At 41.4% G+C, this 27,404-nt stretch overlaps 3 protein-coding genes and 2 long non-coding RNA genes across 43 annotated transcripts in view; 2 read left to right on the forward strand and 3 right to left on the reverse strand.

Annotated features, from left to right (window-relative positions):
* The window catches only part of Acsl (Acyl-CoA synthetase long-chain), a 37,090-nt gene extending 29,252 nt beyond the window's left edge, over nucleotides 1-7,838 (reverse strand). For 2 of the 4 annotated variants that reach the window (XM_033465408.2, XM_033465407.2), the window contains exon 1: nucleotides 7,041-7,673. The gene's annotated coding sequence lies outside the window, so the exon portion shown is untranslated. Of the gene's footprint in view, nucleotides 1-7,040; nucleotides 7,674-7,697 lie in introns of those variants that run through there. The other 2 variants (XM_033465406.2, XM_076524038.1) reach the window with 2 other exon arrangements.
* Nucleotides 485-4,062, forward strand: LOC143259902 (uncharacterized). Its single transcript, XR_013033945.1, has 2 exons — nucleotides 485-683; nucleotides 3,571-4,062. It is a non-coding gene; the product is annotated as an uncharacterized LOC143259902 (long non-coding RNA).
* A 144-nt stretch (nucleotides 7,839-7,982) lies between the features above and the next one.
* On the reverse strand, nucleotides 7,983-15,659 carry LOC117217642 (uncharacterized). Of its 5 annotated transcripts, XM_076524037.1 has the most exons (5): nucleotides 14,231-15,659; nucleotides 14,018-14,126; nucleotides 13,813-13,937; nucleotides 13,584-13,736; nucleotides 9,220-13,507 (listed from the first exon to the last, which is right to left on the reverse strand). In XM_076524037.1, exon 5 carries the CDS (start codon nucleotides 13,474-13,476, stop codon nucleotides 9,544-9,546), a length of 3,933 nt encoding a protein of 1,310 aa, XP_076380152.1. In that variant the 5' UTR covers nucleotides 13,477-13,507; nucleotides 13,584-13,736; nucleotides 13,813-13,937; nucleotides 14,018-14,126; nucleotides 14,231-15,659; the 3' UTR covers nucleotides 9,220-9,543. The 5 variants fall into 5 exon arrangements, with proteins under 5 accessions (XP_033321294.2, XP_076380152.1, XP_076380151.1 ...); XM_033465403.2 differs by adding an exon at nucleotides 7,983-8,120 and having other exon boundaries at nucleotides 9,723-13,507; nucleotides 13,813-15,659; XM_076524036.1 differs by having other exon boundaries at nucleotides 13,813-14,126.
* The window catches only part of LOC143259901 (uncharacterized), a 42,783-nt gene continuing 23,982 nt past the window's right edge, over nucleotides 8,604-27,404 (forward strand). The window contains exon 1 of the long non-coding RNA XR_013033944.1: nucleotides 8,604-8,721. This is a non-coding gene — a long non-coding RNA (uncharacterized LOC143259901). The remainder of the gene's footprint in view (nucleotides 8,722-27,404) is intronic.
* para (sodium voltage-gated channel paralytic) overlaps nucleotides 24,858-27,404 on the reverse strand; it is a 101,571-nt gene continuing 99,024 nt past the window's right edge. For all 32 annotated transcript variants that reach the window (XM_076524011.1, XM_076524032.1, XM_076524024.1 and 29 more), the window contains one exon: nucleotides 24,858-25,946. In XM_076524011.1, the coding sequence (XP_076380126.1) occupies nucleotides 25,176-25,946 (771 nt within the window). In that variant the 3' untranslated portion in view covers nucleotides 24,858-25,175. The remainder of the gene's footprint in view (nucleotides 25,947-27,404) is intronic.

Raw genomic sequence — 27,404 nt, forward strand, 5'->3', positions numbered from 1 at the left:
CATATCATTTTCAAGAGGATTTTAACAATTATCTCAAATAATTATTTCAATAAATTAATATGTCAAATAATATTCCAGATATTACGTAAAATAATATAGTGAATAAGTGATCACACAGGCATGAAAATAATGATGATATGAAATAACATGTTATTTGAAATAATATGTCAAATAATATCATTTCAATTGTGCCTAAGTCTGCAGGACTCCAGCTCTACGAGTCTACAGCTCAAATGACTGTACCTTCAAAATCGTGGAAAATATATTTGGTTATTATAGAAACTCTTGTCGCGGTACAAAGAACAGGTCCCGATCGCGTGTGGCGGATCCTGTACTGCTATAGAGCAGTATGTACCATACAATATGTATGTAGTTCATGGGCCAGTTATTCGCGGGCGATGATATGAGTGTGCGAAAAGCAGTAGAGCGCGTCAACGGCTCCATGGAGCATGGAGATAACGAGTTTTACGACATTGAACATCGGACCCTGCATAACACGTGTTACGCTTAAGTTGTGCCAAGGTGAACTCAGGCTACTACGCTCGTAGAACGCGACGGCTGGTGAGTCTGCATGTCAGAAGTCAGTCCGATCCGTGTTTTGTTTACGGTGCAACAACAGTGCGTGTACAAGAACTCAGAAATTTCAGGTCCGGCAAATTGGAAATTTGTATCGGGATCACAAGGCAGGTTCTCGAATACTTTAGGATTCTAATAAGCATCAGCAATCTCGATATTGTCGTGTTTCTTAGCGACTTCGAGAATGAAGAAATATAAATAATTTATAACGATTACTTATACGCACGTTTGACGCGCTATTTCCACTGCATTTTTCAAATTTAGTAGCTCTATACAGGGTGTCCCACAATTATTTTAACAGCCGAAAATGAGGGGTAGCTGAAGTCATTTGAAGTAACTTTTTCCTTTGCGAAAATGCAATCTGGGGCTTTGTTTACGAGTTATTAACGAAAAACACTGGCCAATGAGAGGTGACGGTGCGAGGGAGAGGGTCCGCGAGAGAGTCCGCAGCACGAGGCTTTGACAGAAGGTCGGGACGGACTCGAGCCGCGTTCGAAGTATTGAACAAGTCACGAAGCGAGAACTTTCCGGATCTTTTTTACTACATAACAGTGATATTTTTAAGAAAAACGCTGTTCACCTTTACTTTAGAACGTCTGAAGAATATTCACTAATTTTTCGGACCTTTAACTTTCTGGTGTGCATGATACCTCGTGTGTACCATATGAAATTTTTATGCAAGGTGTACAGTGAAGATTAACGAATGATTTGCAAAGCTGATTTAATAATAAATAAGGGACGTAAAGGATTTGTTTATTAGAGAGATATGAAAAATATTATCAGTAAGAAACTCACCCATTTAGTTGAGGATGCATTTGCTGGCTGAAATTCATGATGTCGAAGGGCACTGACCTTGTACAACGTACAGCTGATCTTTCACTGCACTGTCACTAAACACTGATCACTTAATTAATCACTGATAATCCGAATCACTTGTGGATATTTAAGAAAGATCACTGAGACTCGTTCGCGGATAATCGTTTATTCGACGCGTTCGTTCGGAAGTCGACGTTTCACTGCCAAAAAATCGAGGCCTCGATCGTGGGCCCTTGTCGTTCGTCTTTCGGCCGTCCGAGGAAATAACAGCCGATACTATTTTCTACGAAGCGCAGGGTACCGCCAAATGAAATAAACAAGATATGCCGAGACGTAAACTGTGTCCGACCCGCTGTCACCCTGCGCTCTTAGAACGTAATTAATGGCCGTGCGAAGAAAATGGTATCGAGTGTCATTTCCTCGGACGGCCGAACGAAGAACAACAAGGACCCACAGTCAAGGCCTGAATTTTTCGGCAGTGGAACGTCGACTTCCGAACGAACGCGTCGAATAAACGATTATCCGCGAACGAGTCTCAGTGATCTTTCTTAAATATCCACAAGTGATTCGGATTATCAGTGATTAAATAACTGATCAGTGTTTGGTGACAGTGCAGTGTAAGTGAACTTCGCAAATAACCATACCAGAGGTTCCACCGACAGTATCCCTCGAATGTTGCGGTCATCGACCTGGGATCAGCTGTTCGTTGTACGAGGTCAGTACGTACGAGTCAGCAAATGCATCCTCAACTAAATGGGTGAGTTTCTTATCGATAATATTTTTCATATTTCTCTAAAAAACAAATCCTTTACGTACCTTAACGCGATTATTTATTATTAAATCAGCTTTGCGAATCATTCGTTGAATTCTGTTCGTACACGGAATTATTTAAATTAAAATATCATTTACGAACTTTGTTAATCTTCACTGTACACCTTGCATAAAAATTTCATATGGTATACATAAGGTGTCATGCACACCAGAAAATTAAAACGACTGTCACGGTTAAACTACGTATTATTTCGGGTCCGAAAAATTAGTGAATATTCTTCAGACGTTCTAAAGTAAAGATGAACAGCGTTTTTCTTAAAAATATCACTGTTATGTAGTTAAAAAAATCCGGAAAGTTCTCGCTTCGTGACTTGTTCAATACTTCGAACGCGGCTCGAGTCCGTCCCGACCTTCTGTCAAAGCCTCGTGCTGCGGTCTCTCTCGCGGACCCTCTCTCTCGCACCGTCACCTCTCATTGGCCAGTGTTTTTCGTTAATAACTCGTAAACAAAGCCGCGGATTGCATTTTCGCAAAGGAAAAAGTTACTTCAAATGACCTCAGCTACCCCTCATTTTCGGCTGTTAAAATAATTGTGGGACACCCTGTATAGGTTGTGCGCTCAAAATGAATCTCGTTTTTATATCATTCATCTCTTTTATCCTTACACAGATCATAGCCATCTTCTTGAAAATCTAATTAACAGCAGGTTTCTTATTCACACTTTTGTAGATCATATTCACCTTTCTTGAAATAAAATTAACTCCTTTACAGATTAAAATTTTCCGTCTTTTATTGAACCCTTAAATTTAATATAAATTTATATATTCGTGTATAAAATAATACAAATTTCATCATAAACAATTAATCTTCATAAATGTTCAATACATATTTATAAAATATCATTCAAATTTTATATTTAATATGAATTTTATTACAAATGATTACAAATAAGAGAATCTATTTTTCTAAAGAGTGAATTTCATTTTCAAGAAGTGAATAAGATCTGTAGAAAGGGTTGATTTAACAGGAGATTTAAATGATTTACAAAAAGATTACTTTGAGAAGTGCAAAATGATGAATATGATCTACGAAAGGATTAATTTGGAGTGGAGAAAGACGAATACGATCTACAAAATGATTCACTTTGAGTGCAAGACCTGTGAAAATTGAAGAAGTCCTTGTGATTTTCGAAAACGACGATACTTTTGAGAATTCTGATATTTCTGGAAATCTAGACACTTTCAAGAATCCTGAATATTTTCAGGAATCTCGATATAATCGGGCTTCCCAGAATGTTCAGGTATCCGACCCGACTCATCACTATGTCATCCTGATCCGTTCCGAATACATACCGAGTTCCCGTTATTTTCTCGAAAATAATAGATCTCGAACGCTTTTATTGCTTAGGGTCACGCCTGCCATCCGTGTTCGGTGCGATCGCATTGTTACCTAAACGCAAGTTGATAGCATGCATGGTGCAACAGCGAAAGTACACACGGAGATAAGCGACGTTGGAACCCTCCGGAACAAGATAATTTCGTAATCCCGGGTACTTCGGTTTCCAAATTTCTCATGCCTCAACCACTTGACCCAAAAAGTTGACCCCGTCTGTGCCTATTGACTGAATAAATGAGGATCAGGAACACGCCTAAAAGTAGTCGATCACGCGGATCGTGCAGTTACCGAATTTTATCCCTTTGTACTCGAAGCCAGTGCAATACTAAATCCAAAGTATTTGTCCCAGCTTACAGTAGTTCAATTTTATATGACTTCATGTACTTTATATATGTATATTTTGTATTATTATTATTGTTACATTGTATCCTCAAATGTAATTGAATTGCACAAGTTAGATTTTTAACAGTTCCGTAAATATATACATATTTGATAATGTGAAAATTATTTCGCAACGCAATGCAACAATTTTGAGTTGTGCATCTGAGGCACAACTCGGATGCAAAGGGGTAACATTTCATGAAAAATTCGTTTCATATGGAAACATTGCATCAAAAATGTTTGCAACAATATTGAGATGTACATCGGTGTGTGTGTGTGTGTGTGTGTGTGTGTGTGTGTGTGTGTGTGTGTGTGTGTGTGTGTGTGTGTGTGTGCCAGATTGTAATATAATTTTAAAACAATTATGATTTATGCTATTTAAGAAAGAATTGTATATATGTATATTATGAGATCACAGAAGTCACGCATACACGACTGCGGTAGTGAATATGCTGAGAAACAGAGATCGAATAGAAACGAAATTTCTCCACATAATTTGAGTAAGTCAAATTAAAATAATTCAATTTAAAATGGGGTGAAATAATTTCGAATATATTAAAATCTGCTGTTGAATTACAATTAAATGTATATTCGATGTGGAAATTATTTTTCATTAACGATGGAGGCAAAAGCAATGATAAGACTGATCACGTCGAAGAATGAAAACTATGCACTTTTAGAAGAGTATTCTTTGCTGAACAGAACGTTTTAAATATTCACGAAACCCGATAGCCTGCTAAAAATCAATCCAAAGGCTACACGCGCAAGTACTTCACGTTTTAATTTATTTATGGCGTCCAACTGGAGCTGGTGGCATGACAGTGAAGTTTTACGAAGAGTAAACTTGATTCTTACACGAGGACATTTAATGAACGGCGTGTCATAGGGACACGGTAAAGTCCGAGTATCTTTATCTGTCACCGACCAATAATATAGTATGCGTTGAATTATTTTCTAATTTTACTGGCACAACCTTGAGGCTTCCCCCTTGCTATAGATTTCATATTGTCATGCACAGATTAGTTTAACGCGTATATTTCGAGTGGCAAAAGATCTATATACGTATAATTTTAATATTTTTCGTGGAAAATTATCGTTGCGTCAACTATAAGTTGTAATGATAATTTAGGTTCTTGTTAGAACATAGTTTCTGAGATAAGTAGGCTGTAAAACTATATGATCTAAAAATCATAATAAGCACGATAATCAACATAAAAAGAGAAAATATATGCGAAAAATTCGAGTTCCGTCAAAGCAGTTAAATGACAAGTCATGCCTGTGTGACAGCGGCCTATATATGTATGTGTAACTATTTAATCAAAGAGGCACGAGGATGTGACAGCAACCATCAATATGTTTACAATGGCATAAACTAGCCAGTAACAGGATGCTACCAGACACGTTCGGTTATTTTCAGATGATTGCAAACGAAAGAATACGGCTCAAAAGATTGCATCGATTCATCGAGTAAGACATTATGCTGTTCTCATTAGTAATACATTTGAATTTTTACATTGTTTGCACCTACTTCGATTGCTTCGGCATTGAGAAGCCAGTAGTACTATATATAGAAATTCAAACATTCGAACTGCGAATAGTATTGGATATTTCGAATTATTTGAACATTACGTTTATCGAGGACAGTGAGACGGTTATTTTTGTCTTATCGGCTCGAGATATTTGTTTCACTTATTTTTCTCGTTCCTTTTTTACCACGAAAATACAAGAAGCTCTTATCAATTCTTATCGACCTAATCGTCTACCAACCCTGAAAAACGTTCAGAGCTTTGGTTTTTAGTAACTACATCGTGTGATAAGTTCGATAAGAGTTCGTAGAACTGTCCAAGAGGTTCTCGATAATATACCTACTCAAATAACGATAAGCAAATTTCGAACATCTCGAACCGATAAGCCAAAAGCAACTGCATATAGACCTGATTGAAAATAATATTCAAACTCGAAATAATTTGATGGAACCGATTTTGATTTTTAGCGGGATCACCATCCTTTGTAATGTATAAATATATTTGTGAGTTTTAAGTTACTATAAAAGAAGGCACTCGTACACCTTTATGTAACAACGAATACCGACGCACTTCACTCCTGTGTATGTAATAATAAACTCTGCGGAAGGAAATAGTTAATTACACGTACGGCATTATCTGTTTAAGGGATATTCCCGTTTAGAGGATCAACGAGCAACTAACAAAAATCTATTCTGTACAATTTCAAACTTCATTTTTCAACGAAAGCCATATTGGAATCTCTATTTACAAAATACGTTAAAAACTCAGCGATTCTAACGTATTTGTCGCGTAAGAAAAATGACAGTATTGCTTGCATTAAAGAGTCAATTTACACAAACCCACGTCTTTCCCGCTAAAAACTCCCAACACAGACGTGTACTCTCTCCGCTCGTTAATGAGAATTTCCCCTTAACCTAAAAACTTTATCTGCGACGAAATACTATGCGACAAAATGAACTTGGAACAAAAAAAACAAGAAAATAATCAGACCTACGGTAGTGTTGTGTCTTTCTCTCTATTCTTAGCCTGAATCACGTGCAGCACGTGTGGTGCATCATTACGAATCGACCACGCTAGAAGAAGAAACATTTCAAATATTTGAAACTACTCAAGATGCGTGCGCGCATAGACAATATGTAAGTACAACCTATTGCATAATCTGTTCATTCATCGATAACATCGTTCACCTAGCACCGAGTGCACACAATTCGTCCGTGATTCTCGCATGCCAAGACCGATGACATTTTGCGGCCAAAAAGCAGGAAATACTTTCGGTGTCGGAACGAAGATTAGTATCGACTACCGCGGCTGCAGCTTGCGAACGGTGGCATCCCGGATGCTTGAATCGAGAGAATCGTCGCTATAGTCAGCTGTGTCATTTTTACGATTGTAGAAAAAATCACTCTGTATCAGAAAAATGGTTCTGCTTACTATAGCTGCATGGAAGCGCACGCTGCAGCGCACAAATTGTTTACAATACCGATGGGTATTACGTTCCAAATTTTCGAATTGCTCTAGCCAAATACATATGTATAGCCTACACGAAATATGTATAATACCAAGGCCATTGCTTACCTTCTATACTATGAACGTGTGTCCTAGCAGTTTTTGGTCTGTTCCTTCTAACGAGTTCGACGATTCCTGTCGACTAAACAGTTTTTCCACCGTGAATAGTAGAGGAAATTATCACTATATGCGATCCAAGGGATAAGAATTGTGTGAGTGTGTATGGGTACGTGTATCTGCTGATATGCACACGTTGTACGTGTATGTAAAAGAATGAGGGACGAGGAAAGGACACGAGGGACAGCCGATTACGGCGTGATGTGCTCTGTACTGGTCACCGAACGACTGAATTCGAATTGCGGGATAACATGAGCAATTACGCGGCTTAAGAATTCTTAACGATCTTTGATCTTTGTTCCGAGGGACTCCCAATTCCCCAGAACCGATATGTATCCCCACGATCGTGAAAGGTATACTGGATGGACATGTGACTGTAGTATATCTGTTCAAGCATTTGCTTAAGCCTACGTCTCTCTCCCTCTCTCTCTCTCTCTCTCTGTTTTTTTATCAGTATTAAGTCGAGTACAAGATCAGCTTCTCTCCCCCGACAGACTTCGTCAGGTTATGCGACCGGACAAACATGCACTGTTCGTCGAACATTCTTGTTGGCCTTACATTGGCGACGATTATCGATCGTAAAGATCGAACTCTTTAGATCTTCCTTACCAAAAAATGTTTACCGGTGACTTATATAGTTGCTCGGTAAGATAATCGTAGGAAGAATGGAACACCACGTGCTTCTGTACTATGAAATGAAACAATTCCACTGATTTTACACTTTCGGCGATAGGATCTAGCACGCACACGATCAGTTGACTCAGTATTCGCGCGAACGATACGCGAACGATAGCGTTTTCTCCTTGTGCAAATCACTGATTTTTGTACACATGTCAAACTCTTAACCTATCACAAGTCAGACTGTCGCGAGTACTGCGTATATTTCAGGGAAACTGAACGTGTCGTACTACCACACGCACTAACGCCAGCGCGGAACACCGATCACTCTATACATGCTCGATTCAGTAGCGGCCATCTTGCTGGTCCGTGTGCTCAAAACTGAAGGAATCAATGAAGCAGCTGTAGCTGAATCTGCAATAATAATCACCGAAAATGCTCTCACTTGATTTCTGGAGGAATCACGAAATATATTTGTTTGGAGAAATTGATATTATTTCTTGTGTATTAAGAATGAATGTTGCTTCAATTTCAACCCGAATTTTGCTTTGAAATCTCCCGCCACTTTTCGTTGCAGTTGACAGGGCACAGTTTGACATTCGACCTGTTAAAATGTTGTATTACTCATTAACATGGTACGAAAGAACTTGAAAGGTATTTAAAATTGTCCAATTATATACAAACAACATTGCACTTTAATGCGAGTCAATCGTATGTGCTTGTAAGGAGCTAAGGATTTGACCTGCAAAACCGCGACGGTCATGTTTCTCAATATAGCTAGCCGGCCTGCACGTGAACCAATCAGAAACCGAGTTTCAATGGGCGGGGATGTGGCGTGATCCGTGATGACGTCATCGTACTCCGCAATCGATAACTACTCGACGTTTAGCAAACCTATCCTATCTAACCCGTTATTGTAGTACCATACACGATCAATGTTTGGTTTGAATGCGCTGCACGTCAAGCAGAGATTGTTTCGTTAAATTGATCCAGCAGACTTCATAAAAAATTCAAGGTATTTTAACCATTGTATTCTAATAGAAGAAACTCAACATTTTAAACCTTAATATTTATAATCTTCATATAAAGAACGATTCTACAAGTTACCATCCCACCGTTTTATCAAGAGAACGACCTTATCGACCATGCTTGTTACTATCAATATCAACAGCAAGTTTTGAATGCAATACGATAATATTTTCATGACCTAAGATGAGTTCATCCATAATTAATTAGCCAATTAATTATGACTATCAAAGCAGTTACGCTGTTCTCTAATTGCTGCCGATAATGCAATCAATAACATGAAATGTATATATTTATGTTTCATTTCACTTATTTAGTAATGTTAACAATACTATCATAATTTGCGAAAAGGAAATGAAAAAAAACCAATCAAATCGATATTACACGTTTTCCAGAAAATGAAAATTGAATTCAAAGGAACTGATCTTGTTAGATAACAATAATAGCTAAAGGTAGGCAAGTATTTTAGAAGAAGGAGAAGTACGTGTACCTAGTCAACATTTAAACTTTATTAAAACCAACAATATTAACAAGAACAACAAGAACACACCATTCTGCCTGAAAACAGTCCATAGAAACTCGACTTTAAACAAATTCAATTGTTCCGCCGCATGTCGGTTGAGAACGCCATGTATATCGGTTAGTTTATGCACTCGTCTAGAGCGGTTCGCATCATGAATGATCAAGTGCCGGGAGACCTACGACATTAGTAACATGATTCAAAATAATAATAGCCTCAAAATAGTTACGCCTCTCTGTTTCAAACCTTCTATTCACATAATGCGTTAAGACACTGCCGTTAATGAGCTGGTCATGATGCTGCAGCTATGGATGCTAAAAGCAGTGCGAGGAAACAAGCTAGCAAAACCATGAAATATGTGATTATGGTAACACTTATGAGGTTAGTGACATACGAAATACGCATTCCAATCGAACGAACGATCTCCTTGTTGTGGGATCCACAAATATTCTCGCATTCTGTGATCTCACCTTCATCATCTGGTTTATGTTCGTCCGTCGGCAATTTAACATCGGTTGGTAATGCAGTTTCCTCTTGATCACATTCTACTTCTCTGTCTTCATTTTCTACCATACCAGTATTTTCAGAGGTTGTCAATAATTTTTCCTCCGTGATTGCAATTTGAGCCATGCTGGGTGTATCGCTCGCATCTTTTTTCCACAACGCTTCCAACTCTTCGATTTCTTTTTCATGCTCACACAAACTTGCCGCTGCTAACTGTAGATCATGAACGGCTTTGGACAGATCCAATTCCGGATCGATATTCGAGTTATTTTTCGTTTCCTCTGACTCAACTTCCTCGTGGTCCCAATCTGTGCTTACCGATGTATTTTTTTTAGGAACTATGTTTAAGGCATCGGTAGACTTCGACGAAGAAGACAGGTCGTCGTTCACGTCTTCTGGACTGTATGTGATGGAGCTACGAGTGCTGGTATTGGGCGCCGTACTATCGGTTTCTATTTCAGAACACCGCGACGTCAGCGAATTCTTTTGGCTTAAACGACTATCACGTAAGCGATCCGCAAAGCTGCTGAACGCCTCCGCAATTAGTTTAACATTTTCGTCCGCGACACGCAGATAGAAGTCGAAACCATTATCGTCAGTTTTCTCGACATCTTCGTTCTTAGAATCACAGATGGATTCTGTCAGTCTTTCTATGTCTTCGTTATCTCCGATTTCCTTATGATCTTCCTCGTTGCGCTCCAAATATTGGCCACCCAAAGTTTGAATATGTAAAACCGTGGTGTCGTCAGCCTTACGGCTATCATCTGGTTTATCAACTTTTGTCGGTTGGTCGGCTTCAATATCATGCGTTTCTGCACTCGGTTGCACATCCGCATTCTCTTCTCCCTCAATTAAATTAACTAGATCTTGGCACAAATTGCTATAAGCGGTGAAGTCTGATGCGGTATCTTGATTGGACGAATCGTTCGATTTCGCCTGCAAGCGATCATGCCAGAAGTCAGTACTTAAAGCCTGCGATAATATGCCAGTCGATGCCACAGACCTTTGTGCTCCGGTATCGTCCTCGCTCTTCTTGTCAAAATTCTGTATTCTCGTTGACGGTGATACGTAAACACGCAGTTTCCTCCGACTTATATTCGAGATTGGATGGTTACCGTTTATATCGGTTCTCTTAGTTTTCAACGACGCTTCAGCTCGCCATCGAGTATCGTAATCCGAAAGTTCGCCGTCGCTGACCACGCGCCTGAAACAATCTGATTTCGCAGGTAATGATTTAACGTCGATCACCGCGTCACTAATCCCGATCTTAAGTTCCTGAAGGCTAGGTTCCCTTCGAAGGTGTATGCGATCATGATTGATCAGACCGTATAGATTAGCGGACAGAGATCTGACCGCTCGTTTTTTCTTGATACCAAGTGTGGTTTCCTGATCTTTCAAGACGCCAATCTTACCTTCGGTTGCATTCTTTGCTGTATTGGCATCCTTCCGCAAGGTTCTATAGGCCAAGTCGTCTGTAACAATGTCAGGCTCGCACTGTGGTATGTACAATGAACGAGGCTGATCCGGCTTTGTTGGCGTGGTGTGCAAATAGTCGCTCTCTGTGGCAGTAGTTACTGGCCTCAGAGGTATTCCAAACGGTGGTTGCGGATCGGCTACCTTCAACGTGTTGTTCGCATGATGAATGCTGCGATAAACGACGTCGTCGCGTGTCACATCCGGTTCGTCTTTGCGGGCTTGGTAATTTGTGGCATACCGATAATCATCGGCTGTGTCTTTGCGTGACAAGACAGGCGAGGCCATTAAATAGCTGATATTAGAGAGCGCTGATTGTCCGATTACTTCTGACAAAGATGCGGGTCTTTCTTTCGGATGCATCCTCCTGTAAGCCATATCGTCTTTAGATCTGTCCGGTGAATCCACCAAATCTAACGCGACACAACTATCTGTTTCACCGCGACGTAGAGTGAACTCTTCCATGCTACGCCGTTCCGCCCGATCAAGAAGATCTTCGTCTCCAAGGCACAAACTGTTATATATTGCTTCTAATTCAGACAATGCTTCTTCCAAATTCTTCGAACTTCTTCGCCTTTCCATAACATCTTGTTCCATTACTGTTCCCTGTTCATCGCTCTTTTTCTCTGCCTTTGTACTCAGCAAAAATGAATTGTTTAAATGATCTTGAAGCGTTTGTTCAGAAGGGGATTTTGCATCTGGAGATTTTAAAGCCCTACTGTTAGCAGGCATTGAATTGTATATGTTTTGTCCAGAAGTTGCACACAATTTTTGTTCACGTTTTTGAACATTGTGATCATTGAATCTTGAGTTAAGCTGCTCGTTTCGATTGTTTCTTCGTTGACATTTCATTGCTTCTGTCTCTTGGAACTTTGATTCGTTTACGTGCCTGCCGGTTGAATTGTGTCTGTTGTTTGTACATTCCGACGAGTTACACGATTGTGTTGGTATCACAGTCAGTGACAATGGACGACGTGGGCATTGTTTGATTGAACCACACCAACTTATCTCATTATTTGAGTCATATGATCTTGTACTTCTTAAATGATCTCTCGCAGGTTCGTGCACATTGTCCACATTTTGATGTGGAGACTCATAATATCTTGATACTCTATATTTTCCACTGGATGGGAAAGAATTATATCCATAGCTAAACACTTTGCAACGAGGATCCCGTGGTGGAGGTTCTGGTGGAGAGGAACTACGGTGTGCAGACTTACTATTCTTTATATAATCATAAGGTTTTGCATAGTCAGAGTTTAGTGCTGAGAAGTAGTTTTGCTCTTCGTGGTTCATGCTATGCTTATCTTTGTGCAAAACATTTGGTTTTGCGTCTGTATTATTTTGATTTAAATCTGTAATGTATCGATTTGAAGGATATCTCGCAAGTTCAGTAGATGATTTTGTTTGATAGCTACACGAAGCTGCCTGTCGTACATTTTCCACAGATCTTTGTACTGGAAATGTGTAACTATTAGGTTGTGTAATAGAACGAGATTGTACTTGAGGATATAATAGGTTACTTTCGTTAATATTCAAAGATTGATGTGCATTCATACAGTCGAGACTATTGCGTTTGTTGCTTGCATTGTTTAATTGCTCTGAAAATCTATGACTCTCGTCCTTCGATAAACGTTTTATGTAACGTTCTGTACGTGCAGCGCGAGTTTTTCTATTACAGGAACTACTTTTCTGTGTATTTTGAGTGCTGGATTCATTCTGAAATCTATTTAATGAATTACAAGACACTCTGGAATCTTCATCTGAACTACTATCTGCACAAATGCGGTCTCTTTCTGCTTCTATTCTGGCCTTTAGTACACTTTTACGTAACTTCTTATTTAGTCTATCCAATGATCCATCACTACTACGAAAGTGTACCGAATCCCTCTGTAGACTTGCAGTGTCTACCGAGTTGTCAATAGTACCATTGCTTGAACTATGTTTACTTAAATGATGATCAGAATTTTTTTTAACCGGATGAAGCGTAACATTATGAGACTTTTGATTGAACACTGAAAGAGGTCTCGATTGTCTTGTGCAATATACCATTTCTTCATCATTTGAGGAACTGTCATAATCACGTATTGAAGATATTAGTTTAAAGATGCCTCCGATCGACCACTTTTTCTCTTTCTTTTTATCCGATGAAGTTACTGCATCACAGACAGGCAATCGCCTCGTTGGTGGCAAAAGACCATCCATCCTTAATATATCTTTGCCAGTAATACTTCTTTTCTTTTCCATTATAAATAATTTCCCTATTTAAACAAAATGCCTGAAAGAAAAGAAAAAATTATTCAATGTCTAACACTATAAATTGGTAAACATCTAACAATCACAAATATACTTACGAATTTACACATATAAATGCAGAAAATATATAAATGTATCAGGATGCTTTGCAAAATTTCTTTGCAACAGAAATCGCCAAATAGATTACATCTTATAATAACGATAAGTTTGATCTTTGATTCCGTTTACGGATATGTTTACATTACGACCACCTTGAAACAGTACTTCCATTATAAACAATTAAGCAGTATTACGTGCATGCATATTAATAGAATATTGTCTGCTAACCTCTATGCAAACGTTTGGCCAAACGAATGAGATGTGTATTTGGCGAAGGGCGAATTCTTTGTCTGTTTGCCAAAATTTTAATTTGACTCACAAGTATCAGCCACGATCATTCACATCGTGTACGCCTGAGAGAAAAATACGTTTCTATAACTGAGGTCAGTATACATTGAGTGCAGTGTCGATAACGTTGATAAGATTTCCACACCTCTTTCCAGCCTTTCGCAATGTATGTCTGTCCTGCTTGTTATCTTGACAGATGATACGTAAGGGCGTATATAAACTTCACACTTTTACGGATCACTGTCCGAGTACCGCTATTTTCGGTCGCCCGTCAGACCGAAAATAAATATATTTAGAAACTGTGATTGGCTTTCGATCGTGATCCGGAGACGGTCTACGTTTTGCGACCAATATTTACCTTGCGTCTATTTAACGCTGCCATTACATGGACATCAGTAAACGCGTGTCACGCGTCGAACGCAAGGATACTGTTGGACTACACGAAACTGACTCGAATCAACTCGAATCAGACATGAGGAGAGAAGGGATTCATCGTTCAAACCCCACCCATTACCAGATTCCCCCTAACTCTCGCGCAGAATCACACACTAAATACTCCACGTATCTTACACACCCACACATCGTAGATTGTATATACATTTCAGACGTGTCAGAGGGAATTTGTTAGCGGGTTAGGTTGCTTAGCAAACGTTTTGCCTTCGGAATCTGTATGATGTATCGCCTAAACATGACTACGATAACTTCGTTAAGAAGCCGCCATTTTTTGGATCGAAGACGAGGAATGTGAATTCAGATATTCAAATGCTGTTCTATTTAGCTGCACGCTATATTATTTTATGGGGAAGGTTCGTGACAGGTTCAAAAATTCTCCACCAGGAGGGGTGGGGAGAACTTCTCAATGGTTTCAAGCGACTACTACATTCATTTTGTACACACTTTATGTATTAAATTACGTTCAATACTAAATTCGACGCGAATACAATTAATAAGAACACTGGTGCAGTCACTGGACGAATCATCGACGTATTACATAACATTTTTCAAGGCAACTTAAAAAAAGACGGAATCATCGTATTTAACATGACTATTAGCACCATCCGACTATGCAACATTCTCTTATTTAGAAAGTCAGATCGTGCTCTTTCAGTACCCACATCCCAGAATCTCACCGAAGGTTTTTATCCATGACCCGCAATATTATTTATTGTACATTGCCCGAAGTGTTAAAGGTCCGACAAAAAGATTGTGTTATTCTTTCGAAATTAGGTATTCGGGCTTCATCATTCCAGTTTGGGGACCATATACGGACGACCAAAGACACTGGATGATGTATACGTACGTATCTCATGGAGTACCAAGGAGAAAGCCGCTTTCAACATTAATTCAGGACGTACCTTGACTGTATATGGCAAAAACTCCATAAGTAAAACCGATGAGCTGCGATCAATGCCGGAAATATTATATTTTTTTTATGTGTTACAGGATGTAGCTATTTAGTACCTAGAATTTTGAATATGATGACACAATTACAAAAAGATAAATAAATTTAAAAAATTAATGTTTATAAACGTATAACGAGGAATAAGCAAATTATTATGCTGCATTCGCAAATATCGTACAGGTGCACTGTTTTGCATTGCACCATTTTGAAGTTTCGGACGCAATAGTTCAACTGATACGTTGGTCCCTACAAGTGGGACAGGGATGTTCAAATGTTGTGATAGTGAAATATTCAAATTTGATGATGCATTACCTCATGTTTTATCATTCTAACAATTGGAGAAAAGTTTGGGTCGGGTTATCGCAGAGGGGAGCAGCCTTATGCGGTCAATCAAATTTCGCGCGTTTTCTAGTGTCAGTACCGTAATATCATCTTTTAGTGCCCCCCGGATGTTTACTGGTTTTCGAAGTGACCGACAGAAAGAATGAAAATTCCGTTACACAACAGGGTCAAATGATGGCAAGGACAACAACCGTATGAGTGTTAAGCTTTTTCGTTTATTGAAAATATCTCTGTAAAACGTGTGTATATTGTGTCCGGGCGAGGTAAGCCGACAAAACCGAATCATTCGACAACGAAACGAAATCGGGTAGCAAACGAAGGAATACGGTGAAGACATTGAAAACAATATAGAGTCGATCGTATTTAGTATCTACATAAGTAAAGGACGAATCAACGATGCATTCGCTTACTTTTTCTTCTTTTTTTTAATCTTAGTATATTAATTATATTATGTATAACAAAGCGGTAACAACTTGTTAATTGTAACTATTACGGTAATAATCGTTTACTTTATATAATTACAATAATGTAATGTAAGGATGATCGTTAACTAATCGATAACAAACGAATCGTTTCCACCTCCATCCTTCCTTCGTCTTGATCATCATGTTCTCGTCACTTTCTTACTTTTTATGCTCTTTGTATCTTTGTGTGTTCTCCCCTATATATTTTATTAAATCCGATATCGGTTTTCGGTTGAAACTTTTTTTGTATTGTTACATTTTTTTTAGTTTTCTTATATCGCTCATCCCCTCTTTCGTATTAATTATTTAACAACAGTTTTTTCATCCCTTTTATTATTTGCTCTTTAATTTAATAATCGTAGTAAACATAGTAATTATTTATAATATTGTGCAAATAATCCATATTTTATTCTGTTTAATAGTAATGAATGTCATTCAACGGAGGAGCTCATCTACGTTCTCGTTTCGCTTGCTCTCTTTCTCTCTCACCTCGATACTTTCTCTCTTTCTCTCTCTCTCTCTCCCTCTCTCGCTCGTTCTCTCTTTCTCTCTCCTTTCTCTCTCTCTCTCTCTCTTTCTCTCTCTCTCTTTCTTTCTTTCTTTCTTTCTCTCTCTCTCTCTCTCTCTCTCTCTCTAATTCTCTTGATACCACGATCGCTTCCTATCATTCTCGCGAATTCTCTCTCTCCCTCTCTTTCGCTCGTTCTTTCTCGCATTCTCGCACTCTCTCACACACACGCACGTTATCTCGGTGTCTCTCGGTTTGCTTGCTCGCGCGCGTCCACTATACGCGACGGCGCACGCGCGCAACCGTCACTCACCGCGGTCACGTGTTTGGCCGTGTCGCGCGCACGTGCAACCCGCATGCGTAATGGCGCGCGAGCACGCACGGAGCACGCATTTTAAATGGACGAACCTTCGCGTGTAATGTTTTGTTTTTTGGTTTAAATATTTATATTTTTTTTCGACAGCTAGCTCGTTAAAATTGGATTTTTTTTCTTAGCACATTTTCGTCTATCTAGCTTGTTGACCCATGGCAGTTGCTTGTTCATTATACTGGCCGACAGGCTCCGCAGCTTGACACTTTTTACTTGATTACTTGTGTGTTTATTTTATTTTCCTTTTTTTCTCAGACCAGCTCTAGGATCTTCGTGGTTTCGTTATAACATTTTTTTTGCTTTTGTTCTGTACTCATTGTTTATTGTATTATCATGACGACGTTAGGTTAATGAGTTTCGAGAGTTTCTTTTCATCGAGACACTACAAAGCCCTTCTGTTTTATTTTATGTTTATTTTTTTTTGTTCGCTATCCGTTTAAGAAAAATTTTTTTTCGTGCATTTACGATTAGTTAACTTAGTTTTCATTCTCTCTTTTATACAATGCGTAACGGCAGTATCGTCCACGGAGAAAGTACGTTTAAACCTCGTCTTACCTCGCTTAACGAAGGAAAGCCCTATATGTATATATTTATATATACATTTATATATGTATATACATATGCGTATATACATATATATATGTATATATTTGTTTTTTCTTTAATTATCTTACAGCCGTCGTCGCGCAAAAGCTGGTATTTTTTTTTCATCTTTAAATGTACGTTTCAGTAAAACGAACGAAAAAAGTTAATGAAGCACACCATGCATACTCGTCCACCCCCCTCCCCCTCGTTTCTTCTCGTTACCGTAGCAATTTGGCCGATCGAACGAACGTCTCCCCTGATTCTCAGATTTCCCTCCCCAACAATACCGAGCGTCACGATCAAACGAATTTCGGGGACGCGTGCTCCCACCTTCGATCTTTCACGCTACCTTCTTTAATCTCTTTGCCCGTGTCTACCTTTGTTCTCGAGGTGATCCCGCCGACGCGATTCAACGGACCGAATGTTCGAGCTCGTCGACACGTGATCGACGAACGCGATTGACGACCGGGGAAGTTGCGTGTCAATTGAATATTCGATCGGACGACGAATCGCTTGGTTTTTCTTCCTTTGTCGCGCGATAAAAAAAGGACCGGCTGGTAAAAATTGGGAACGAGACTAGCTGAAGAACAAGGGATCTTCGTTTGCCGTACCTCTCGGGAGGGGGGAACAACCGATTCCTGAAGCGAAAATATATCCGCAATCGTCTGGCAGCGCGGTCGCGAAAGAGGCCAGTGTGTTTCGGGACACTTTCTGCGTCGCGCAACAGACAATTACACCTCATTTCATCTCGTCACGCCCTATTTACGCCCGTCGCGTGTCTCTTCCCTCTTTCTTCCTCTTTCTCTCTCTCTCTCTTTTTATCTATCGTTTCCTTTTCGTCTCTTTCTCTCTCTCTCTCTCTCTCTCTTTTTCTTTCTTTCTCTCTTTCTTGCTTTCTCTCTCTTTCACTTTATTTTTTTTATTGCTTCTAGGAGTTTCGCGGTTTGCCCAATCGACAAAGTAGTATCGAAAATATATGTGTATATTATATGCGTACAAACCATTTGATTATTATCGAATTATTTGCACATATTACAGCACGGTAGGGGATCGAAACTGAACAAAAGGGGGCGAGAGGGGGTATCGGAGTAATTAGACAGTGAGCCGGACGGACCATCAGATTACGTCGTACTTCGATAGAAAGAAGGATCGACGAGCTTTACAAGGTGAAATAATCGTCGATCGATCTCGTGCCTCGATTCGTGTCGTTTCGTCGTCGTCGTTGTCCGTCGTGCTCCGTGTACCGGTTGCGCGTTAATAATGCTGTCAGTAATATTAATCGCGATCATGTATTTTTTTTCTGACCTCTGCGAGACAACGATAGAAACTTACGTTTACGTACAACATGCGTCTATAGAAAAATTCGATGAGATTCTTGCACGCGCGCGCGCATGCGCGCGCGAGTTCGCTCACACGCGGGAACAGCAACGGTATTATAATAAACACTTTTAGTTTCTCTTTATTCCTTTTTTTTTTATCATCGTCATCGTTATCATCATCCTCATCATAGTTATTCATCATCAACTTCTTCGTTTTCTTCTTCTTCATCTTTTTAGGCGTAATCTTTCTCCGTTTCCGTTGCGAGTGGGATTGCCGATAAGTATATATGTATATATATATATACATATATATACATACATACATATATATATATATATATATATATATTTTAGATGTGTCGAGCCGATTCATGGTTAATAAATCGATGATCGCGCAGAGACATCGGAATCCCCGGATTGTATGTTAAATGTCGGTTTCCGCGAGAGAGATTCAGAGCGTAAGAAAGCCGAATCCCGCCGAGAAACGAAGAACGACGACCTATTCCGAACGAACGAGTCGCGAGGACGCAGCCACGCGTATACGTTGAAGCGTGCTCACGAATGGATCATCGAATGGCCCGCGACGAGAATCGTGAAATGCAATTTATAATATACGTAGAAAAGGTACGAGGACATTAATATCGGACAGGCGTTTTTTTTTCTAAAATACTTTGACAAAGCGGACTCGACACCGATAGTGTGTGAATTATTTGTACGTGTAATTTACAATGGATCCTCACCCTCTTGAGCCTTCGTAGCTTAAAATAATGAACATTTTTTTGTTGTTTGTTGTAGGTTTGCTTGCTTGCTTATCTTGCTTGCTTGCTTGTTTCATTTTTTTCACGTTACTCTCGTTTTCTCTCGCTTTGTGTATACCGTCTCCCACGCGCCAAATTCTCTCTCTCTCTCTTTCTTTCTTTCTTTCCTTGTCTCTTTCCGTTTCTCTCTTTGTTTTCTTTCCACGTATCCTGCTAATAACTATTAAAACCTATTACATCTCCCTGGTTTATCGTAACGTCCGTAACCATCGTCCCTCATCGTAGTCCTCCGTCGTTCTACTTGCTACGTATTGTTTCGGAATTACAGAAATCCTTCGAGCGAGCTGCGAGCTGCGAGCTTCTTTCCACGTTACGTCAGTTTTCGACCAGCGAGAACGATTCTACACCCGATCTATACATCTATATCGTGCATCGTGTACCTGTCACGTCTATATCCCTCTCACGACGGCCCACGATTTCCGGTTTACCGCGCGCGTGAACTAAGTTATTATACCGATCCTCGACCCATCTTTCGACCGTGTCACGTTCTGTCATTTTTTTTGTTTATCGTTTCCTCCTTTCGGATCGTGGATTGTAAACGTAGAAAAATAACGATCGCACAGTCCGCGTTAATACACACCCATGCACACGCACTCGCACACACGCAGGCACGCGCCACACATCCACACTCACGCGCTTCTCACTTTCTCTCATTGGTTTTGTTTTTGTCCTATGTCTCGCTTCCGACGCGCTTTATCGTCGCGCGCGGGCGCGACCTCGAGGATAACGTTCATTCGTTTTCATCGAGTTATACGTATATGTATATATCTACTTCGTGTACAATGATGCACGTACACACTGTTGACCTGTACGCTTCGTAACGCGCTTGTCGACACGTTCTCGGTCACACGGTTGCCGCAAAGTAAATCGGTTACACAGCGTTTCCTCTGCGTCAGCGTATATATAACACTGCGAAACCCGTACGTTTATACCGTAGTTCGCTCGACTTCTAGCAAGTACGTGTTTATATATACACTGTTCGGACCGACCACGAATTCTTCGATTTACTTTGCGCGACTGACAGTGGCGACCGCCCGAGACTCGCGGATCCCTGTCACGGTTTTCTAGGATGATTCGGAACAGGATGGAAAACAAGTTGTCGTCCGGCTTCTATTTGGAGGTTAAGCTTTCTTGGCACTTCGCGCTCCGGGTACAAAACGAACTCACCGCGGCAAGAGATTCTCGCGAACTGAACCGGAAGTGGCCGATGGTCGAAGAGTGAATCGTCGGGGATATACTATGTCGGGTCGTCTTTCCTCTGCATTTCCTATTGTATCGTGATCGATGCGTGAACGATCCGCGAGTTAAGTGGTCCCCACTGTGCGGCTACGTACATTGCGCGATGCGATTGTTAGGTTAAACTGGCAGAACCCCGTGCTGAGAGGTTATGTCACCTACCATCGGCCACCGTAACGCGATCCTGTCGCTCTAAAACGGCGGCCGGCAATCGTCTGTGACTGTCAGACACGTGGTTCTCCGCAATGTTAAAGCACGTAAACCCGTTCGAAACCGACCCGGGGAACTGGAACGATACTGGAGCGACGGCGCAGCGTCGTTTCTTTCGTTTCCTACGATCCCGAACGCGATACAACTTCGTTTGAACGACGAAAGAAAGCGTAGCTACTCCGTCGCGGCCGTTGAATCGTCACCGTTCTTGGACAATGGTGCGGCAGTTCGAATCGCAAAACGAGGATCGTACGATCTCGACTAAACACTCTCCTCTTTTATTTCCCGGCGTCTCACCGTTTCCCGTGAACGGCCTGCCATGGCGAAACAGCGAGACGCGCTGTTTAGACAATTTAACGGAAACTATATAGTAAATATTTGAAGCAACGAACATCAAAGTGGTAAATGCTTTAAAACCTTAACAAACAAACCTCATCGAAAACTTAACGTTTCGTTTTGGCATCCGCGATTTAAGCTAAATCAAAGGAGCGCGGGCACAACTTCCTCGAACACGCTCGGTCTCTAGGATTTTTCGGTCATTGGCAAGATCGGGAAACGTTTTGAAGCGGGCAACGTCGGCGTCCGATATAAATGCTTATCGAAGAGGCTCTAGATCCTGATCTGGGGCTGCCAGCGGGGTTTGATTGCCAATTGATACGTCGCGACGACTATCCGGAAACGGTGGTATGTTACCTTCGTTCCGCTATCGAACTTTGAAACAGGTCGTGTTAATATACAATAATTCGAATATATCCTCTTTCTGTACGCGAATAACTTTTTTTTAGTGTTCATCCTATAGTCGAGAATCGTCGCGTTTCAGGTACTTTTAAGAATCAACATCTGACTTCAGAAGAAACGTTCGCTGGTCGCGCGCAACGAATACGCGTATCAGCCTCCGAATCGAGGATTGAATTGTTCGATTGGATGAATTCCGTTGCTAGAGACAGTTGTGCCCCGCGATCTCCTTATCACCAGCCGAGTGAATTCATAAAATTTTCTTGTCGTATCTTTTAAACATCTCGCGTGTAAATCCACTCCACAATTAGGCGACACATTACGCATTTACTGCGAGACGGGTTTACGGGCGCGCACGATTTCTTTCTCTCTCTCTCTCTCTCTCTCTCTCTCTCTCTCTCTCTCTCTCTTTCTTTCGATTACAATTATTCGAAGTAACGTTACACTAATCGTGTATATTCATTTATTCCAAAGCGCATTACTACGTCGTGTTAGACTTGTGTGTCCTGTGTAAGTTCTGCATGTGTATAAGTATCTAGCTGATGATGATTGCGAGATTCTTATTTGCTACCGCCCTCTCCGTCCCTTTTGGCAAGAATCGTAACGACTATCTCACGGCACTACGTCGCGATAGCCCAACGTTCGAGATACAAAGTAAATATAAAAAACGATTATTGCTCTAGAATCAATATACGAAATCAATACGAAAATATTGCACTATGAACTTCCGCGCCGGCCCGAAGCTCAACGTTCGATAAAGTCATCTAGTGTTTCTATTGGCTCGACTAGTTCGATAAGTTTACGATACGTTACTTTGAGTCCGAGACAATAGTTGAACAGAACGGATACGTGAACGTAAATACAAAGGCACAAGGGTGAGTCCCGTTCCGGAAAAATGATGCAGAGGACACGAAAGAAACCAGAACGCGGTCTAACTACACGAGTCTCTAGTCGCTTGGAACACGCTAGGATCGAAATCTCCGGGTCGTGATTTGAGCTACCATCGGCGCCGATTCGTCTCTCTTCCGGTCAACGATCAGTTTCATCTCGAACTCGAACGACGCGATTGTAAAAAATTCCATATTGTTGCGAAACGCGGAACATCAAACGATCAAGAGAGCGAGCGGTCAGCGAGTCAGGAACAGAGAGGGGGAGGGGGGGAGTTGGAGGGGGGTTTAGCCAGATAAAATAAAGCCGCGCGACCAAACATTGGCGCGCCGTATTGCGTAAAATTTTATCAAGCCGAACGAATGTAATTAGCTACGCGTACATTTTTCACCAATGGGTCTCTCACTTGTGACATTCTTCATCACGATCACCGTCATCATCATCATCATCATCATCATCATCATCATCATCATCATCATCATCATCATCATAATCATAACCATAATCATAACCATAATCATAATCATAATCATAATCATCATCATCGTCATTACGATCACGATCACGATCACCATCATCGTCATAATCATCATCATCACCACCACCATCATCATCATCATCATCATCATTATCGTCGTCGTCATTATCATCATCATCATCATAATCGTCATCATCATCATCGTCATCGTCATCATCACCACCACCATCATCGTCATCATGAACATCATCATGATCATGATCATCATCATTATCATCATCATTATCATCATCACCAAAATCATCATTATCATCGTCGACGTCGTTGCCGACATCATCATCATCATCATCATCATCATCATCATCATCATCGTAAACGTATGACCGCGTCTAATCGTAATCTTAATCGTCCTATGATCATCCTCACTAGTATCGCGTCGATTATGATCACCGATGTCTTCGTCAATGTCTTCAATTGATCTCCGTTCTTCCGTCGTTTTCCATCTCGTTTGTTTCCACACATCTGTTACCTCGTGTCCCTCGTTTTCCCTCCAGTATAGTCCTCTGGGCACACCACAGCGTAACGACCGAAGGTAAACCGATCGAAAATAACAAATAGTCATCCGCGCGAGCTTCGACCGCGAAGCGAGTGGCGAACGCGGCGTGTCGCGCCGCGCCGCGTTCTCAGCAAGTTTCAGCTGAGAGTAAAACCATGTAAAAAATCCAATATCGCGAGATAAAGATTTACAAGAACTGGCCTACATTTGTTTCGTGTGTTGTGTCTCGGGGATGATACGATCGGTGATTTCGTGGGTGGAGTGGTGGGGGGTGGGGGGTGGGATTGGGAGAGAATGCGGCGTATTCGTTATTACTATTACATATTTCAACGAGCTGAACGTGTATCGGGTCTTCGTCCGATCTTCGTCTGATCTTCGTCTGATCGTCGTCGTCGTTCCGTCATCGTGTTCGTAGTCTCGCGAGAACGCGAATCCGTCCGATGATCACGCCTCCATCCGCATAAACTACGTGCTTTGGTTAACGCAGCCAGCGCGAATCGTCATTGTACAATGGTTAAACGTAAGTCGAGCGCCGTTTACGAAGTCCATCGAAGGCAAGGTGCGTTCCGTGCCGAGATTGGCGTCCACCAGACCCATCGCGCGAACCCACGAGCCTTTTGTTATATTTGGGGAAGTTGACTCGGGGTTCGCGTTCCACGGGGAGGATCGTGACTCCATGATCTCTAGACTATATAAAGGTGGCGGTACATAGCTGGATCGTGAAAAGCATATTATCCATATGTCCTTGGCCTTCGATTCCTCTTCGTATGTTCGCCCCTGTCGTTTTGCCGCAAGAACACTTTTTCTAGAAACTGACTTGGCCGAGCGTGGATGACGCGTCTGCTACACGCGTTGTTCCCGGTCACCGCGAGCAAACAGAGAGAGATTCGGAGCGGATGTGATGTACATATTATAATGTGTCGACGCGGTTCTAACACGCGGCGCAGTCTTCTATCGTTCGAACAGCTCCCTTCGAGCACTCGGTCTCGTCCTCGTCCTCGCCTCGTTCCAGCTAGCGACGTGTGAATCTCCCGACGATCGTGGCGCGTTTCAGAGTCGATTAAAGGCAACTCGTTGGAGGAATGTAGTATTATTTTTTTTTTCTTTGTTTGTTTGTTTATACAACTATAAGGCTGTCGATGGAGAGCGCGCGCGCGAGAGAGGTCCGTGAGGCCGCTGCTCCCCGAGAGCGATGCGTGCGTCGTCGTGGTCGTCGCGGTCTGTTGTTGTTGTCGTCATTGTTGTTGTCGTCGTCATCGTCGTTTCGTCGAACGGCTGTCTCGGCGTCTAGAAGCTCGTGCTCGATAAGAGCGACCGAGCGGCTCGGCGACGCGGTGGCTACGACGCTGTTGGCTACGACGGTGGCGGTGCTGGAGACGTCAACGTCGCCGATCAGACGTCCGCGGTCCTCGATGTGACGCTCGGCGAACGGCCGTGTATCACCACCGTCGTCACGAATCCGTCGCTTTCGACGTGCACCGCCGTCTGCCTGACGGGCGGATCCGTGTCCGCGTCGTCGCTCTCTTCGCTCGGTCCGCCGAGACGTTGCTGTTTGTGCTTTCGCCAAGCGTTCTGTATCAAACGCGCGCAATACTCCTCCCGCTGACGCCAGAGGGTCGAGCTGACCGGCTCGTAACCGGTCTCGCCTGGACGTGTCTGCACCTCGATATCGCCGGTCTCTTCGATCGGATTACCCTTACGCGCGAAAAAGTCTTTTGTCAGCGCGTCCAGGATGTCCACGCAGAACATCAGATCGCCTTTACAGATCGGTATGTCCATGGACACGATCTTATATTTGTTTGGTTTGTGTATCTGCAATGGCGGCTCTAGCACGTCCAGGAAGTCTGACAACTGGTCGTATCTGATGTACTGGGTGCCGTCCGGGTCGAACTGCTGCCAGATCTCGTAATACATATCGTAGTCGTCGTCCGTCAGACCCTCCTGCACGTCTTCGGTCGCCTGCGAGTAGTTCTCGAGGATCACCGCGATGTACATGTTGATCACGATCAGAAAGCTAATCACCAGGTACGAGAGAAGATAAGCGATACCAATCGTCGACGAGCCACAATTGCCAGGATAGCCTATCTCGTTGTTTGGCTCTTGGCAGTCCTCCTCGTTTATTATACCATCGAGCACGCCGTCCCAACCGGCAGACGTCGACATCTTCCGGAACACAGAAATGTTTCTCGTTATTCCCAGTACAACGACTGGAATTAGTTTTCAATTTGTCACGTAACAGCATCGCTTAACATAGTAAGCAGCACTGTATCCGGAGAAACGATCATCGTTTCCTAAGAGTTTCAATCTGTCATACGAGCCTTACTTAATCAGATCGAACGTTTTTCAATGAACTCTTAGGCTCATTCAATCGGAAATTCGTATGTATGTATTTAGTTTCGTACCCTTCGTTTTTCTATTATTCGAAACTCCTTAGACTGTTTGTGGTACAGCTGCTTACTTCGCTATCTCAGACTAGGGGAGAGGTGGCATGGAAGGAACACTTTTTTTCGTTCATCGAACACGATAGAGAAAGAGACTAAAAGAGATCATTCTACATCTACTCTCGTTATATATACCGTTGAATAGACGCACCGTTTATATACGTGGTACCGTCGACCTATTTCCTCTACACTTACGTGTGATTTTCTCACGACACATCTTAAACAATGTATATTGTCCCTTTTGTAAATTGCTGCTATTGAAAGAGACATTGACATTTATCGATGCAACAGTGTCATAAACAACAATAATATTAGCACAATTTCTTCACAGTTGTCATTTAATTAAATAGTGAAGCTTCTAAAACACTATCTTCAGTGATCCATCTAAATGGATTTGCAAGCTCTAATACTAATTTTCAAGCATTATGATTCTTAAAATGAACACGCCGGGACTATATAACGCGGCATTTCTAGTCTAGTTAATTATAAACGTAATTTCGGTTCAGTCGAATATCTCGCAATTGATCGTATCGAATTTTCTTTCTATGTTAATCTCGTTTGTCACGTTATCTTCTATTATATTTGCTCTAACGCGGTCTTTGTTTCATCGAACTCGAGTCGAACAAAGTTAAAAACGATATTCAAGATAACAGCTTAGATTCAACAAGTACTATTAAATTAGTCACTACGTATAACAACTCGAGGAACGTTTCGAAAACTTACCAAATGCTTTACTTTCACCGTCGAACAAATTCAACCGCGTGTCTGCCATGCTTGATACTATAACGCTTTGTAACTAGTTGCAAATGCATACGCATGAATGTTTCTAACTCATAGCACCTCTCTCCTACTTCTTTCGAAAACGAGACTACTGTACTCTCTCCCCATGGTTCGCCTTTGAACGGTTCGTTCTCGAAAAGTTCGCTTTCAAACGGTTCGCCTTTCGATTAGTTCGAACTAGAAAATACTGAACCGTACCAAAAAAGCTGCAGATCTTTTCTTATAGAGAAAAATAATGTATAAGAAGGCGACCGTTCGTCGTTCGTTTCTATTGCTTTTTATTGTTTTTATCGTTGATTTTTGGAGGAATCGATAGGGGCGTTTGACTTCGTGGAAATATTCTCAACCCCTTTTGATCTCGCGTGCCGAACCATTGGCAGAGAGTACTGTATTCGTCGAA

Source organism: Megalopta genalis, chromosome 8 (genome assembly GCF_051020955.1).
Source record: "Megalopta genalis isolate 19385.01 chromosome 8, iyMegGena1_principal, whole genome shotgun sequence".
Lineage (NCBI taxonomy): Eukaryota > Metazoa > Arthropoda > Insecta > Hymenoptera > Halictidae > Megalopta > Megalopta genalis.